This window comes from Thermobia domestica, chromosome 4 (assembly GCF_964235325.1).
Source record: "Thermobia domestica chromosome 4, izTheDome1.hap1.1, whole genome shotgun sequence".
Lineage (NCBI taxonomy): Eukaryota > Metazoa > Arthropoda > Insecta > Zygentoma > Lepismatidae > Thermobia > Thermobia domestica.
This window is the reverse complement of record NC_137457.1, coordinates 590,540-608,813: the sequence shown is the minus strand read 5'-3', so window position 1 is coordinate 608,813 and position 18,274 is coordinate 590,540. Positions and strand designations below refer to the sequence as shown.

The 18,274-nt window shown below is 35.4% G+C and overlaps 2 protein-coding genes across 2 annotated transcripts in view; one reads left to right on the top strand and one right to left on the bottom strand.

Moving 5' to 3' along the window:
• The window catches only part of LOC145683648 (uncharacterized), a 78,792-nt gene extending 66,822 nt beyond the window's left edge, over positions 1-11,970 (bottom strand). Inside the window, exon 1 of the mRNA XM_081754988.1 lies at positions 11,863-11,970. Coding sequence (XP_081611114.1) covers positions 11,863-11,904 — 42 coding nt within the window. The 5' untranslated portion in view covers positions 11,905-11,970. The remainder of the gene's footprint in view (positions 1-11,862) is intronic.
• The window catches only part of LOC145683649 (solute carrier organic anion transporter family member 74D-like), a 498,670-nt gene that overhangs the window by 135,653 nt on the left and 344,743 nt on the right, over positions 1-18,274 (top strand). The gene's annotated exons all lie outside the window — the stretch shown is intronic.

Here is an 18,274-nt window from a genome sequence, read left to right as displayed (position 1 = left end):
AGAAGATTTTGACTTTCACAGTTCTCCCATGCTGATCATTCGTTCAGGCTACTTCAGTCCTTTTTACTTCCTTCATAGAGCCAACTTAAGTTAGTATTAACATTCAATGAGTTTAATTGATAACTACCATTAATTATAATAAATCACACATATATGTCAAAATAATGAATGCACTTAATACTAAACCTACATTTCACTCACACACACATTCATACAGGACAATGTATACTTCGGGTTGTATTTAGTTAAATTAAACTAATCTAACTACATTACTATATACATTTATTACATTTCAATAGAAGAAAAATTAGTTGGACATAACAGGGAAAAATTTAATACATGGAAAGAATGTTTCATTAACATGCATAGAAATTCGCTACTTGCAACAAGATCAAATAACACATTTCTCTTCCTATATATATATTAAAAGTTGAATTACATGAAAGAGAATTTGACAAAAAAAAAAAAAATGAAAAAACACAAAATAAGGAGATTCATAGATCAATACATTTAGGATTCATTGTAATGAATATATATATATCATTGCGGAAAACGAAAGAAAAAATAAATTAAAAAAAAAAATATATATATATATATATATAATTGGTTAATCATTCTAAAAAAAAAAAATACTTTAATAGCATTTTATTAGGTCTCTGTCCCAAGAGGAGACATTTCGACGATTTTATGAGTCTTTGTTCTCACATCGATAATAGCTCCTTTTTCCAACTCTCTTTTGCACTGTGGTTTGTGTCCATGAGAGTATTCAATTGGTTTTGTTTTAACTATAAACAACTAATTGCTTCATATCACATATATGTTTATATTTTTCATTTTGTCACTCGACACACTTGATCTAAAATTTCAAAGTTTGTTAATATTAGAGAAAAAATTATCAAATCCAGTCACAGATATTGGGAACATATTTCCATATTCCGGTATTCATATTAACTTATTAAACAGATTTCAGTTCGTTGAATTTAAGATCACTAATTTTTTTCCTAATATAGATCTTATAGTCAAAAGATTCTAAATATTGAATAGTTTGGTTTCCGATCGTAGGGGAAGGATTTGTTTCATGGTTCACTAATGGAAAGATTCGTTGGAGGGGCGCACTGTTTTGTAGGTTGCTAATTTCACTCGCAAAGTAAATTTGGGTAAGGATTAGGGTTATTCTTATTTATCTTACGACCCGCTACTTGTTTTATTCACATGCAGTAGTTAACATTATATTCCACTTTAATAGTTACAAAAATCAATAACAACTCAACAAAAAGTAATTTATGACAATTTACGCGGAAATACTATATATCACAAATAGTTAGTTAATACCGGGTGTCTAAAATCTATGGCAACCTAACAAGACCAGGGTAAATATCGAGCCCATTACATACATACTCGTATATATATATATATGTATTCATATTAATCAATACAATAAATTTCACTTTAATATCTATCTTAATATTTCATCGATGTTTAAATTCTACATCACCGTTCATATTCGACAAGTATTCATATTTTATAAATATTTATATTTATTTGGCTCAAAGACAAAACAAAAACCCTGACTATCAGAAATTCACCTTTTTCCTTCATAAGGTTGCAACATTGTATTTCATATGAATAAACCCGATAATCAATAATCATTTTTCAATTTACTAAAGATCCGCGTAGATATACAAAAAATAGTTGACATAAGAGGTGAAAATGCAACAAAATGAGCAGGCACGTAATTTTTACAACTATGTAAGCACATATATAGATGTATATAAAAAAAAAATCAATGTTATTGGAAACTAGTGGGCCCAGACTACTAATACATACACACTATATGACCAATCAATAGAAATAAAAACCAGAAATCAGTAATCAATTGATATAAGTTGTATGATCAATGAATAACGAAGGTTTCTAGGAATCTGAAAGCATAGTGTACCTTCCCGTCAATTTCTCCCGTGGTGGATTGAATATCGCGAAAATGGTCCTGAGTTGTGCTGCAATACCTCCACGAATTGCATCCCTCGATGTCTCAGTCAGTACATACGATCGAAATAAGTAATATGGAATATTGTACATTTTCATGAGTTTCAGAAACCGGGGGGGGGGGGAAGGTTGAAAAAGTAAAAAAAAAAAATCTCGAAGTAATGAAGACAGAGAGAGATAGAGAAGAAGGAAGACGAAGAATAGTGGCGCCAAAGACTTAAGTGGGAAATAACTAACGCTACAAAGACAGAAGTCGAATTTCTATCTCGACAAATCCATAGCCAAAATATTCTTAACATGCCAAAAAGGGTTCGGCTTACCAAATAAATAGCCGATAAAACTGTCTGCGAAGATGAGACAAGTCTGTGTCCACAATGGGATTTTCGGAAAGACAAAGGCTTTAGGGAAATCCCACCACTCACCGTATCCGGTCAACACCCTTGCAGACCCCGAAATCCTCCGGAAGGTTAGAGACGGCGTTAATTTAGAATTTCAGGAAAGAAAAAAAAAAAATCATCCGACCTCTTGGAAACTAGAAGATTCCAGAATAGGGATGAAATTAAAGTAATAGCTAAGATATCCCTAACGAGAATTTGCCAAATTAAAAAAAAAATTAAATAAACTGAATTTTGGATCGGTGATTTCAATAACCAAAACATCACCGATGGCTACCCAGCGCAGACATGCCACCGTCTGGGACGTCGTTAATTTCCCTCATCTAATTAAACTAAGAAAAGACATGAAAAATACTTAAGGGGACTAGGGGTCGACGTCCGGGTACGCTAAAATAAATTTCAATTTAGTAGCAGTTAATTTAATCGGATAGTCCGAACTGAGTTATATGAACACTGCACAATAAATAAATAAGGTAAGCAACAAAAAAAAAAAATCTCGGAGAGGCTATGAATGCTAAAGGTATAACTGACCGAAACCTGTACTTTTCGATGATCACAGGAAATAGCAGTTGGTTTTCTTAATTATCATTTCTGTCAACCTTTAGAAGTAATTCCCACATGATGCTACCCTATCTATTGAAAGTTTTAAGATTCCGGGGCTATTATCATGAGGTACATAAATGCAAAGTAAGACAATTTCCCAACTACAATTTACTGTTCAAGTAGCAAACTCGGTTGGATGAATGTACTGGTGTAGAAGTCAGAACGCGAGAGATTTCTTTTTAGTAAACGTATTCATATTTTCACTATATAACATACACTAGGCCTATCCATTTAAATATAGGGGTCATCATCTCATTCAGATTTTATATCACATTATTAATATATCATTACATTCATTCATTATCTACTAATTTTCGTGCGAAGTAATATTTTATAAACACCCTATTTCGTACATTTTACACGCAGGCCATACACATATTTACATTACGCAGTAATAAATATATATATATAACTATCACAATCTATCACGCTCAAACCACCACACGATCACATTCATCGAACCACGTACTCTTTATTTCGAAGCACCCAAATTGTATTTACCTTGCAGGTTTTTAAAAAAAAAATCATACATGGATTTACGGAAAGTTAAATTGTCAACGATTAATCTATTTCTGATTTGTTGATAAAACTGAAGCAACAATGGAATTTTCTACAGCCACGGGAAAAGAGAATTTAATATTACATTTTTAAACAGACAGTAACAGCATATGGGTTTTACTTCTATTAAGAAAATAGGTGTTCTTTATTTCAACGGATTATTCATTAACTACTGGACCTAGCAAGCTGAAATTTTCAGCTACAGTAAGATCTCATGCTATTTTATACGAAGGTATACTCATCTGAACCGAAAACCATGTCCAATGAAAGTAATTTTTGAATAAATGACTAAAATCCAACAACCTAGATCACTAAGTTATGCGATGTCGTATTGTCAACAAACAATTGAGTACCGAAACCGGACGCTGTGGCGCTGTAGTGGAGGCATAATTTACCGTGTACTGAAATGTATACTTGTACTCGTTAATCGGAAATTTAATATTTACTCTGGTTTATTTATGTTAACAAAATGGTACTAAATTAAAGCATATTTATACACTGTCCAAATCGAAAATTCACACACTCACACAAAACTACTAACTACATACACCACTGTTAGTACTATACATAACGACAACTAACTAAACTAAACATGCACCATTTAGTTACATGCATGTTGACGAAAATAACCTAACACATTAGATTTAAAATACATTACTCCCTCGTTGATATATACAGTCGGCTCTATTTAATTTAAAGGGGGTCAAAAATGAGAAAAGTAACACTAGGTCTAATTGACCTGACCAATTGTTTACATAATGATTGCCAAAAATTGATGCCCTGGGGGCACCTTAACGAGGTTTATGGAGGGACCCTTCCCCTGAAAGGGGAAAAGGCCCTAAAACGAACAATAACTAACCCATTCCCCCGCTAGAACTGGTTCAATTTGGAAAAGGGGATAGGAGCCCTTTTAGGCTAACTTAAGCTGCCATTATGATTATTCACTTTACAATCATCAAACCTAAGTACATGCGATTACTGAATAAATAATAGAAAGTCACTTTTACTTAATACACGAACAACATGCACTAACAGGTCGTAATTTCCCTAATCCCTACTTGAGTTTGAAATAAAAAAAAAGTAAAGTCACTCTTTCACTGTTGACTATTCTCAATAGGCAGCAAACATGGCTTCCTAGTAAACAGAACTGGAATTTGTTGTTTCACTGAATTGCAGCTTCTTTACCAAAATTTGTGGATTTTCCGGGCTCCTATTCCGTTGTAAATCTTTAACTATTGCATTACATTATAAGTTACCTTAGTTGTCCTTGGAAATTGGAATTCTTCCCGAAAAATATGTAGCACAAAATTCACAAGCTGCTCCTTGTCAGGTGTCTTCGATTGTTCTAATAACATTGCGCCGAAAAAGCCAGAGGTAGGAGAATTCCTCCAATCAGAAAGAAAACTTTAGCCGCGGAAATTACAAAGCGAATGGAAATTTGGTAAATCCAGATATAACCGGATCTGAAAGTGACTATGGACTAGTGAGGGGGGGTGAGGGAAAGATTAGGTACCTGGCCAAAATCTACATTGGTCTGAAATTAAGGAAATTTATATCCAATAACGGAACTATGTTTCGGTATGACGTCAGAATGGTAAACCTTGTAACTATTCAAGTTATATATCCGGAAATGGGATTTACACTTAATCAAAATATAAATAAATATATTATACGGTGGGAATATGGTTACTAACGAAACCTTTGGGTTCATTATATTTAATTCGAAGTAGAGAGAGTAAATAAATTGTGTAACTAAACCGAAATTGAATTAAAAAAAAAATTACTAGGTACAGGGTGCGTAAAAAAAAAATTGCCATTACTTTCAACTGTAATGGTACATTACACTGTGTGAATGAATAAAGGGAAATCGTACAATTTCCCTTTTCCCACCTTAGAGGTGATCTATTCAGAAACACTAAATGCAATATTTTTATATATCATAAGAGTTTACATTCGGAATATGACGTCTCCAATTTAAGCGAATCCTCACATTGAACACTTTCTCAAAGGAAATTTTACTACTATAGAAATGAAAAGAAATCTTTGAGTTTTACGTCCTACGCTTATGCCGGGTAGGCTAAAGGAAACGGTGATGATTACAATAAATGAAATGGTAGAATGAAGAAAGTGGAAGGAAACGGGAATATCTGAGAAAACCCAAGCACACGGTGTTTGTCCACCACAAATCCCACTTAACGCGAGCTGGAATCGAACAAGGGACGTCACGCATCAGAGGTGAACGCGTTACCACTGAGCCATCGCGACCCCACTACTATTGAAATCCTCCTTCTCCTCTTTAAGAGAAAAACATTCAAAAACGTTGGAGCTTGTGCTTCATTATTTTTATTTAGGGAATTACATTCCGAATTTTACATCTCTAACCGAAGTGAATTCTCACATTCGGCTCTTTGTAAATAAATAAAGGGAAATTTTACTGTTACTGAAATGTCTCTCTTACCTCCTTAGCAGCAGAATATTTGGAAACCCTAAAATAAGTATTTAATTTTTAATTTAAAGTTGACAATATTATGTCAAAAAAATCGAAATTAGTCACTCGAAAGTTAAACCACGCTGGTGGACGCTAATAACAACTGAAAATGTCTATGAATAGGTCCCCGAAAGTGGCGTCTGGTGACATAATTTTTTGATAGTTCAGAGCGTTTGAAAATTCTAATTCTAGAATTCTTTGAAGATGATATTCTAAATAAGAAAACCTATACATATTAATGAAAGTAACCATATGTATAAGAAGTACCCATTCTTAAACTAATGCTCATGAAATCACTTCTGATGTTCTTCTGGGCAATCAACTTACCAATAACTCTTCTGAAGTTCAGTTTTCACAATTTTTTTCTGTGTTGATGCTATAGCTAATGCACTGAGACTATTTTGAGCTACAGCACTTCTTTAAATGCATTTATATTCTTTAATATCGTAAAACAACTTTCAGTTTCTGAAGTTAACATGTATTTACTATGATTTTCATTAATCTTGTTGTATGCCATTCTCTTTATACAGACTCCACCAATTTCACGACAATATACTAAATGGAACCTCTATTAGACTGCAAACGTCTGCTATCTTATATATTTGAATTGCCAGGTATGCTGTTTTGTAAACTGGTTACACTATACACTAAACATGCAAAGATACGATGAATATATCAAACGATAAGGTAACAGATGGGATGAATATCAAATTATTATGAAAGTTGCAGAGGCACCTTTACTTACGAACTCTGTCTAAGTCCTTTCATTGTTTTTTCAAGACACTTCATGACTATTTAGTTTGTATTTACGTTCTCTGTTAGACGTTAGGCTGTAAGACGAGATTTACAGTTGAAAAGGAGATTACTGTAATCTGTTTGATGTTCTCCCATCTGGAATTGAACCCGAGCCCTGTCCACCAAAGACATACTTAACACTTCATGAAATCAAACAAACCAGGGAAAACACCAGAGCTGTTAGAATCTTCGAACTTGTAATGGAGACATACAGCATATTCTAACACCCCAAAATCTGATGCAACAGTCAAAAGTGAGTGAATGTGACTTCTTTTTATACAAGATTATTATGAATCTTAATAGAAATGACCATGCGAACGAATCGTGATAAAATATTTGACGTAGGGGAAGGCGTTGTACCTGTAAACACTTTTAGAGTCTTCGAAATTTTTGTGCTAATATTCAGCACTTTTTCTCCAATTTTCGTCGTATATTTGAAGTGCCATCTCTTTGCTATCAGATAGGATGATTTTTAAACGTGTTACATAATTACATTAGCTTTTATAGAATATAACAAGAGCATATCCGTTTTGTTCACAGGTACATTATGGTCGTGTACTATTGAACAGACCCTCTTGTACCTTTGAACAAAGTGATAATTACAACGTTTCTAAGGCAATAATATAAAAAGAAGCCGTAAATATTAACAGTTATAAATTGCAATAAAAGATTTAGCTATAAAAAGTTCCCCGGAATTGAAATTTTATTAATTAAATTAAAAATTGAAGACAAGTTCTAACAAAAACTTGTGAACAATAAAGTTGAGCATATACAACTCTTAACATTATCGCATATACAATAAGCGTATATATAGAAACTAGTTAAAATTATAATTAATAACTTTATATCCTAACCTAACCTATATAAAATATATAAATTGTTTTAAGTACTTACATTGTGTAGCTTTAAACAGTATTATTTATCGTTCAAAGGTACATGATGCATTAATGTTCATAGGTACAAGAGGGTCACCATTACAAAAAAATGTTCTCCACTACTTTAAATATTGAACAGATGTTAAAACTAAAAATATTACTGTATTCACCAATGATTCTACCCCAAGTTCCGACAAATAAATATCACAAGTTGCGAAAACCGAAGAGCACAAAATTCAAAAGGTAACGACAAAAAATCTTCGTTTTGGGGGTGAAAAAATTAAAAGAAAGATTACTCGGCAGAACACTGAGTAAAGAACAGCCAAACGCACTTGTAGTGCTTATTTTTTCATTTAATCTTTCAAACGAATTTTAATCACTGCACCTAGATAGCTGTGAATTCGTTCAAAGGTACATTGTTTCAAAGGTGCAACGCCTTCCCCTACTTAAAAGGCGCGCATCCAGAAAATTTTGTTGAATAAGTCCAAAGTTTGGGAGGGGGGCCAATACTATAAGACACTACATCTATACCCGATTGATCCGATGTAATTCTAGAGCCGAGACAAGAAACATATCTAATCGTTAAGTTCCGCTATCTATATTCTAAGAAAATATAGAATTAGGGATTTTTAAGAAAAGAAAGAGTACAGATGAAGTGTAACATCAAATCTTTAGGCTACACCAGTCATTTCTCTATTAAACAATTACAGTTTTATTATGAAAGTATAGAAGCGATTGTCGAGTTAAGAAATTTTGAGGGACGATCCGAACCCGGTAGATTCTCCTATGGTTGCGACCCTAGTGCTCACACCAGTTAAATTTAACATAATTTTAATGTGTTTCTTACAGGTCTCATATTTCTTTATTTTTTCAATCAGATGTTGCAAATATATTACACAATTCAAACCTACTGCTAACTCCCTTCTTATAAGACCGGAGAAAACAGAAAAATCTATCAACCATTTATTGTTTTAAATTAACTTAAATTTAAATTTTGAAACAGTTAATTTCCACCTTCAGATGATAATTAATTTTGGTCGATTATGTTCTAACTTCTTTCTAAACTTTCACAATTTGTCAATGCAATAAAAGATATGCAGTGATTTGCCATCGCTCAACAGAATCCTCTACAAGATTGGATAATGATAAGATTTAACTTACAAGAAATCTTCCAAAAAATGCTTCCATATCGAACAGGCCTTAGATTCACTAATATTGAGAAAGTATTTTAGGAAAACCTAACGCTGCAAACCTATTGAGAAACGTATACGAGAGTATACGGAAAGTATCCACCTATTTCTTTCCTTCTTTCTTTTTTATATAGTTCAGCACATATATTTAGTTTGAGAGATGTAATGGAGGTATAAGAGTGGATATAAGCTATAGTTTTCAAAACGGTCGAGCAAATACCTACCAAAAATTCTAGCAGTACATAGCTGATGAAAATTGTGTAAAAGAAATAATAAATACTAGCAGACACATTTATAAATCAATTGATATACTATCCACATAGAACATTTTCACATTTGCTACTTTGAAATACATTGACAGAATAAATACAATCTGAGCATAAAGTAGGATCTCCGAAGTAAGTTCCTCCCCCCCCCCGCCATATACAAGAGAAAACCTTTCTGTGCTTTTTAGAAGGGTTACAGCAGAACGTACGTTACTGTAAATAACGATATTTTTCTATTTTTGCATGCGTTAAAGATGAATGTTGAAATAGAAAAAAAAACAGCTTCAAAATTTACTTCAGGCTTCCACAGAAGATAAGATGTTACCATTTTAACAATGTTACCAAGTACAGTATGTTTTGATAAGCTATTAGCTTTTCTTACAAACATTTACTTTATTTAGGCAGGAAAACCGTAGAACTAAGAAAAGTCAGAGATTATAGTGTTTATAAATAAAGTAAAATTTAACTTTGTTCTCCGTTAACTTACGAATCTCTGGGGAAAGATTCTAAACCTCCTATTCTCTTCAATACGACCTCGGAAAGCCGTAATTTTGTTTGTTCCATTAGTTTATTTTCATTACAAGAAATTGAGATAAAAAATGTAGATAACTGATTGAAAGAATGAGTTATATACTAGTATATTCTTTTATTTTAAATTGGAGTTTAGTTTTGATTCTTTTTAAACCGCCACATTATTGGAAATTAGTCAACAACAACTGTAAACGCTGCTCGTTCAAATCACAGTTGCTCACCTCAGCTACCCGCGCTTGCTTCTGAATTATACACAGAGCAGTGTATCACGCTTGCTGCTGTCTTGCAAACGTAGTGTAATGATGGAATGCATATACGCAAGGGATAAAGTAAACTGATAGTAGAAACTAAACAATATAATAATAGCCTTTTCTAAATATTATTAAGTATCTTAAGGAGCAGAGAACAGCTCACGATATTTGGTGGTTCACATGCTCTTGCGAACTCCACAAAGCGACGCCACTGTCCGAATCTCTTACTTTTTGCATTCAGACAAACGTTATTTAGATAACAAAATTAGCTTAATGTAAGAGCTAACATTTGAATTGGTAGCATCGCCTGTCTTATGATGGTACCTTCTGCTTAAATTTTATCACTTAATTTATTTTCGTTAAGAGTTCATCAAACGAAGTGCTGCTAATGAGAAAATAATTAAAGAACTTCTCTTTGTCATTGCGTAAATCAATAAACATGGAAGACAGCTGTAGCTGAAACTAAAATAAACTGTTTTTTATGTTGGACTGAAATGTGTGCTCGAGTTCGTTGCGAGCCCGCAGCAGACTTGCGTGCTCGTCTGAACTGGTTGAACTTTGACGCCCGCGCTAGTCTGCTGCATGCCCGCAGCAGACTTTTCTGCTAGTCTGAACCGAGCCTATGCATCCAAAATAAAATGAAGAGGAGTCCACAATTCTTGGGGTCGGGAAAATGGTAATCTGCTTCAAACAACATTTGGAGCATAGTACTCATGTCAATGTGAGATTTTATAATGTCACTTCGATTAAATGGAATTAAAATGAAGTCTGGGAGTTCTACATCTGACGCTTATGCCACTTAAGATAAAGGAGACGGTGATGATGAGAAGTTAATTAAATTGTGGAATGAATAAAATGGGAAGAAGAAAGCGAACCTTGAGAAGACCCACGGGCGCGGTATTTGTGCAGCATAAAGACCACTTGGCTTCAGCTGGGATCGAAATTTATGCTAAAAGTAAAGTATCACTACACTTTGTTTGAAATGTGTACAAAAAACACAAACTTTTTTTATTCAATTTGTTTTTGTTCAAAGTTTGAATATTAACAAGTTAAATTGAAAGAAGAAAGGTTCCTTGGTTGAAAGGCAAATCACTAGTATGGGACTTTACGTGTTCGGATACATTTGCCCATTCAAGTCTCCCTTCAGCTGTTATGAATGCTGGGGCTGTTGCTAGTCGTAGAGAAGTAGAAAAGCAAAGGAAATATAACAACCTCCTTGATAAATTTATTTTTGCTCCAATTGCCATCGAGACTAGTAGTGCTTGGGGATCTGCAAGCCTTGATTTTATTAGAGAAGTAGGCAGACGCATTTTTATCGTTACTGGAGATATTCGTTCAACATCTTTCTTAATACAACGCATATCTATTGCTATCCAACGTGGCAACGTGTCGTCGGTTCTTGGCACCTTACCACATGGAAAAGAACTAGATGAGATATTTCTTCTCTAACACAGAGGACAATACTGAACATTTGTACAACTGGAAGACGTGCTATGCAAGTAGGGTGTGGTGTCATTGGATGGCGTGGAAAGGCAGGCAGTGGCACTGGATGTGATGGCGTTGATAGGTGGTTTTCTACCCCTTCCTTTGGTTCGACTATCGAAATATGTTTCCTGTTGACTTAGTTATTTTTTCTTAATTGTTTCATAAATTTATTTAATAAATTACTTTGTTAGTGAAAAAAAATAAGTTGAATTTCATTGAATTGTTTTGAACATTATTTCACCATTCTAAACACATAGTTGAGACAAGGAAAGTATGCTGCCATTTATTGTTTATTACCGCATGATTAATCTGGTCTTAAGAGATTTCTCCAGGGATATACATTTTCCCCTGAAATCTAAAGAATACCCCCTTTTATCTATAATATAAAGACGTTTATATAGTAACTCTAATAAAAGTTACACGAGAAATTTGTACTCACCGAATTTAGAGAAATGCACAAAAATACCCAAATAAGTTTCATCTCTCTGGCACGCGAGTGAGTAAGAGAAAAGACACCAGAGGTCACTGATGTTAGTGATACGATGTGTTTGTGTACGCGCACTGTGATTTGTAAATTTCACTCACAATTATATCTTGTTATGAATAGTAATAAAACTTTGGACTAGATAATGCAGATTCACTCACCGGATAAACATTTTTTACTATTCTCTGCCATCGGACCGTTCACTTGTAAGTCGCAAAGCAGTGGTTATTTGTTTTATTCACGCCTCACGTTCGATGGCAGCTTCTTATATTCCTTGCATCCATGCCCTTTGAGATTTTCCTCATCTCCAAACATCGTTAAGAAAAAATCAATAAAATAACAATCTTCTTCCTTTTCTATGTGGTTAATCTGTTTCCATTCCCAGTATTCACGATTCCATGTAACCGAATTAAGCCGTGAATTATTTCTTTACTTTATGTCGTCAGTGTTGCCATCCGTTATGACTAACACCAATTTACTCAATCGAGTTATTTTTATTATTGTTATTAATTGTCTTTTAAAAAAATACTATACTATACTATACCGAGTTATTTTTTCAGAAACGGTTGGGTAAGTGAAAAACTCGGCCAACATGTATCCCATTATTTTCAATGACAAACTTTTTGGGGTAAAAAACTTTGTCCCAGGTCACCCGCAGGGTCCCAGACGGGGTCCAACTCAAAACTTTCAAATGGCAATTGGGGTTAATTGGCACATCATTTGAAAGCTGTTCTAAAATGAAAGAAAATACAGCAAGTCTCGACTCTGTATAACAACCCTGTGCAAAATGGCTACGGGTCACAGTGCAAACAAAAACTTAATTGAAAAGTCCATGGTCACCCCTATAAATAGAAAACAATGAGCCAAATGTGAAAATAGGAAAGGAAGTGTGGTATTGTTTTCAAAGTACAACGATTTCAGTGAAAACGTCTTGTCCCAGGGTCCCCACATGGTCCCAGGTATGGTCCAACTAAAAAGTTTGAAATGGCAAGAGAGGTAATGCATCGTTTGAAAGCTCTTGTTAAGTGAAAGAAGATGGAGCACGTCTCGTCTTTCTACGACAACCCTGTCCAAAATTGTGGCTGGTCAAAATGTAAACAAAAGTTTAATTAAAAATCTATGGTCACCTTGAATCCAAGATGGTCGCTTAAAACCTATAACGAAAGGATAAGCATACCAAATTGCTGAAGCTAGGAAAACAAATTTGGCCATAATGTTGATTAGTAAATGACTAAAATATGCAAAATGTTCAAAAACACGACAGCTTCAGTTCAAATGCCGCACTACGTATCGAACGTATATAAAGCTCACACCACTGGTGTTAGAGAAGCGAACGTTTATGGTTAATAGTAGATATCCGCAAAATATCAAAGAGTATAATCTGTAATCCAATATGGCTGCCAGCGTGAAAAATGAGTTCGTATATAAATGTTATTTCCTGGAATATTCTGACCAAACCAACAAAGTTTGACGCAGCTCGATGAACTGAAATGACTTATACATGTTTGGTACTACTCGCCAATCTTGCAAATGATTTTTTAATATATATATTTGGTATTGCTTGAAGCATTGCGATCAAACCAACGAATGACATACAAATGTAACCATCACGAATACGTTACAATAGAGCCCCCAATCTACCAGTGCAGGAAGTTCTTTCTGTATGAACTATGTATGGCAAAATTAGAAAAATACACGAAGGTATTCAACTTTGGTTTAGCAGTGTGTGTAGGAAGTCAGAGTTGGGTGTTCATCGCATATTCGTTATATTCAAGTAAATAATGTCGAGAGAACCGTGACGAACGTGCATTAAGAACAAAACATATATGTATCGTGCCCTGCGAAAACGAACTAAGCGCCACTTTCATACTTTTAAGAAAATTACAAATTACGTTGAAAGGTAGATGTCCAGCATTAATATAGCCGTAATCAAAAGTGAAATTATGTTTCTTTTTTTTTGAAAATTTCTTGGTTTTCCTATCTTTTCGATTGTGCAAAACGTTCTAATGTTTATCAGGAACCAATCGTCGCATTTACGTGGATTTTCAAAGTTTGGCGCTTAGTTCACTTTTGCATAACACGGTACATATGTGTTGTTACCGAATGAAATAATAGTTGAAGTGAATCGAAATTCAATTGTTCTGTAGTCTTCCTTTTATTTCTAAATACATAATGGAGAAAAATAGAGATTTAGATTTGTACTGTTACGAATGACATAGGTTATAAGCAGCCATCTTGGATTCAAGGTGGCCATAGTTTTTCAATTAAGCTTTTATTTACATTTTGACTCGCCGCAATTTTGGACAGGGTTGTCGTAAAAAGTCAAGACTTGCTCCATCTACTTTCATTTAACAAGATCTTGCAAACGATGAGCTTCTTAACCTCTCTTGCCATTTGAAATTTTTTAGTTGGACCCCACCTGGGACCCTGTGGACACCCTGGGACAAGACGTTTTAACTTAAGTTGTTGTACTTTGAAAATAATGCCACACTCCCTTTCCTATTTTCATATTTATCTCACCGTTTCCGCTTTATAGGGGTGACCATGGACTTTTTAATTAAGTTTTTGTTTACAGTTTGACCCGTCTCCATTTTGCACAGTGTTGTCGTAGAGAGTCGAGACTTGCTGCATATTATTTCATTTCACAACAGCTTTAAACGATGTGCTACTTAACCCCACTTGCCATTCAAAAAAATTGAGTTGAACCACGTCTGGGACCCTGTGAGCACACGGGGGCAAGCATTTTTATCCGAAAAAGTGTGTCCTTGAAAATGATGGGATACGTATTGTCCGAGTTTTCCATTTACCTAACGGTTTCCGAACAAATGACTCGGTTCAAAGTATTCTGCCAGCTTTGTAGTTTTTATATTACAAAATATGTTGTAACTCACGACATTCCGCCCGGCGGCACGTATAACTTTGGGATTCGTCTAGTTATAGCATATCAAATGCAAACACAATTGTTTCGTTGGGATCTCAGCGGAGCCAATCCGTGACCCTTCCTTGTAAGTAATACCTAGTTCAGAGGCTCCAACTACTTGAGTGGGCCACGGCGTAAGATCCTACTGAAGATTTATAATAAATACACAGTAAAAAAACGCAAGCGCTTGAATTAATTTTGAAATTACACTTTCATAAAGTAGAATATAAAGAGACATGATCTCAGATTAGCTGACAGTACGTTTACAGAGCGCTATCACTATTTTCGGCAGATCGCATCATTAATTACCGACTTCCTTGCGTAGCGCAGTCGCTAGCGCTCTCGCTTTTCGTGTGAGAGGTCCGGGCTTCGATTCCTGGTGTGGACACTGTCGACAAGGTGTAACAGCCTTTTCAGGCCTTCTTGAATAAGGTTCTTCCTGCACAGAGAAAAATCTGTTCTCCGGACAGCGGTGTATTGTACAAATATACGGTATCCTCTTGCTTACTATAGAAATCAGTACGGAGCATACGTTATCCGTATGCTACATAGGCACTGCTCTTAGATGTTACATCATGCCGTTGCAGGGTGTCTGACATGTAACAGTCAGTTTTCCGTATATCACATGCATATATTTATGTTACCTTCGTCAGCTATATGCTATACACGTCTATTTGTATGTGAGATCCTGACCGCCTACATTGTTTCATACGGAAAGTATGTATAGATGGAACACTTATACAGAAAATATTATAAAATATGCGTTTTCAGTTATACGTCTGCTGTACGTTAGGTCCAAAAACTCAGGAATTACGCATGTAACCTATTTTTTTAAGTACGCCAACTACAATTTTTTTCTCAGTGTGGGTTTTCCTCACTGACACCAATCAAATGCAATGTTGATACGTAACATAATAATGAAATGCCGCTTCCTTCTTTCCCCATTCCTTTCTACCTGTCAAATCGCCGTGAGAAGTCATCCCTGATATATGTGACGAGCTAACAGGGCCATAGATACCGTAAGCTCGTAAAACTAAATCCTAATCGTAATTCTTAATTACCGATTCTATTAAAAGTCCAATTCTTCAACGAATTAGAAAATACTAATCCCGTAGTTGAAATATAAACTTGTCGTAATAGGAAACTTAGGTTTAAAAGTAATTTTATGCTGTTAATATTTTTTTTTTTTTTTTTTTTTTGGAATCATCCAGTTATTTTGATACGGAAAGGAAATTAAGATAGTTACAATTACAAAATCTGGTAAACAGGGTTTAACTTGCTATACCTCAACAGTAGAGACATCATACGACGGAATTCCGTACTGGACGACTTCCTGGTGTTCCACATGTATACTGATCTGTAGATGACTGAGATCTGCTTTCATATGGATAGTTGAAATTTAGCGTCCCGTTTCAACAGCGAGACTATAAAAGATGTGGATATGCAGATTAAGGTGGAGTCCTAACCATTGTATGTGTTCAAAGTCCAATACTCGCATACCGGGATCCCATGCACCAAAGCGACATGCTAGCCATTGGTTTATTTGACAGAGCTGTGGTAACGCACGTGGCGCCATTGTGCAAGACAAAAACCATTACTATGTAGTAATAAGCGACACGCTAGATGATCAGCAATGCAACATCTTATTTCTCTGGAATGTTGGAAGACATTAGAAAATTATGCGTTGATCAAAGGTTGTCTCTGAAATTTCCGAACTACTACATTTGAGATTAGAGATGCAAAAAAGCCGGCTTTTTTGAATCGATGTTTTTTTCACATAAAAAGCCGGCTTTTTTGAAAAAAAAACCGAGAATTTTGGAAATTTTGGCTTTTTTTCATTTTCATGATTTTTTTTATCTAAATAGCTTTCTTATAGTATATTCCATAGTTAGATAAGAATTCCATGACCTAAATGCGATATTTCGCTCTGAAATTCACCATCAAGATGGATGGAGCACATGTTTTACGAATTAAAGCTAACATGGAGAATGTAGTATTTGAGGGCAATTTTAGAGGATATTTAACTTTATTTTAACTTTTGAGTTATCGACATCTTTTTCCTTCTCAAGATCATTTTAGTTTGTCATCCGTGTTTCATTTCTAAGAGCTTTTAGTACCCTACCTTCTGGCGCAAAAGTTAAACTTGCCCGTTTTTCTATTTATCCGTCAAAGCGTACGTTTTTCAATATATCCGTCAAACCGTACTTCCACATTTCTGTTATACTGTAGCAGTGAAGTGATTTAGCAATAATTTTCCGGACACAACCTTGAATACCAATTTATACAATAATCAGTGGCGGATTTAGAAAAGTATTTTGGGAAGGGTTTTTCTTACTAATGTTTAGTTTTTCTAAACATTCGTAATTTTTGTTTGACGGGAGCTTAAAGTTTATGAGTAAAGGCATAACTAATAGATATTTCGTTTGTTGCAGACATTCCGTAACTTTGGGGAACGGTCTTCAGACCGAAAGACCGCCCCTTAACCTTCGCAAAACCGTCACTGCTGGTAATTAGTAATAATAACGATTTAAAAACAATAATAAAGTAAGTCGGCCAACTCACAGTACACGCACTATTTTCTACATTCACAGATGGAATGAAGAAAAACTTTGTCAGAATGGTCGAATGCTGGGTTGAATCCTGGACTTCCCGATAGAAGCGCAAAAGCTAACCACTCAGTCATGTTTGTTGTGCAGTTCTATTTAGCTTAACTTAAATACAGACGGTGATCAGAAAAATGGAAACACCTGAACGAAATTGCAACTTACCAGATTAATATGGTGTCGGGCCACCTTTAGCCTTCAGAACAGCTTTGATGCGACGTGGGATGGAGACATAGAGGTCGTGAATGGTAGCAAGTGGAATTTTACACCATTTCTCGTGCAGGGCATCGGCCAGTTCTGTGATAGAGGATGGAGGTGGATATCGTCGCCGGAGTCGGATTTCCAAGACGGACCACAGATGTTCAATTATGCTGAGATCTGGGGATTGGGCGCGCCAGGGGAGGTGTTGAACTTCATCCCGATGTTCCTCAAACCACGCTGCAACAACGCCAGCTGTGTGAATGGGTGCATTATCATCCTGGAAGATGGCGTCATTGTCCGGGAACAACATCCGGACCATAGGATGCAAGTGGTCTCCTAAAGTTGCGGCATAATCGTTGGCCGTGACTCGTCCGCTAAGTGTGACCACAGGACCCAATGAAAACCATGATATGGCGGCCCACAGCATCACCGAGCCGCCGCCATTTTTCACAGTTGGGCGGAGACACTGCAGATCATAAGCTTCTTTGGGCGTTCTCCACACATAAACACGGCCCGTGGTTGGGAATAGGGTGAAGGATGACTCATCGGACCATATCATACGTTTCCAGTCCTCAACGTTCCAAGTTGCATGGTCGCGGCACCATTTGCGGCGTGCGAAAACGTTATGGTCCCTGATAAGCGG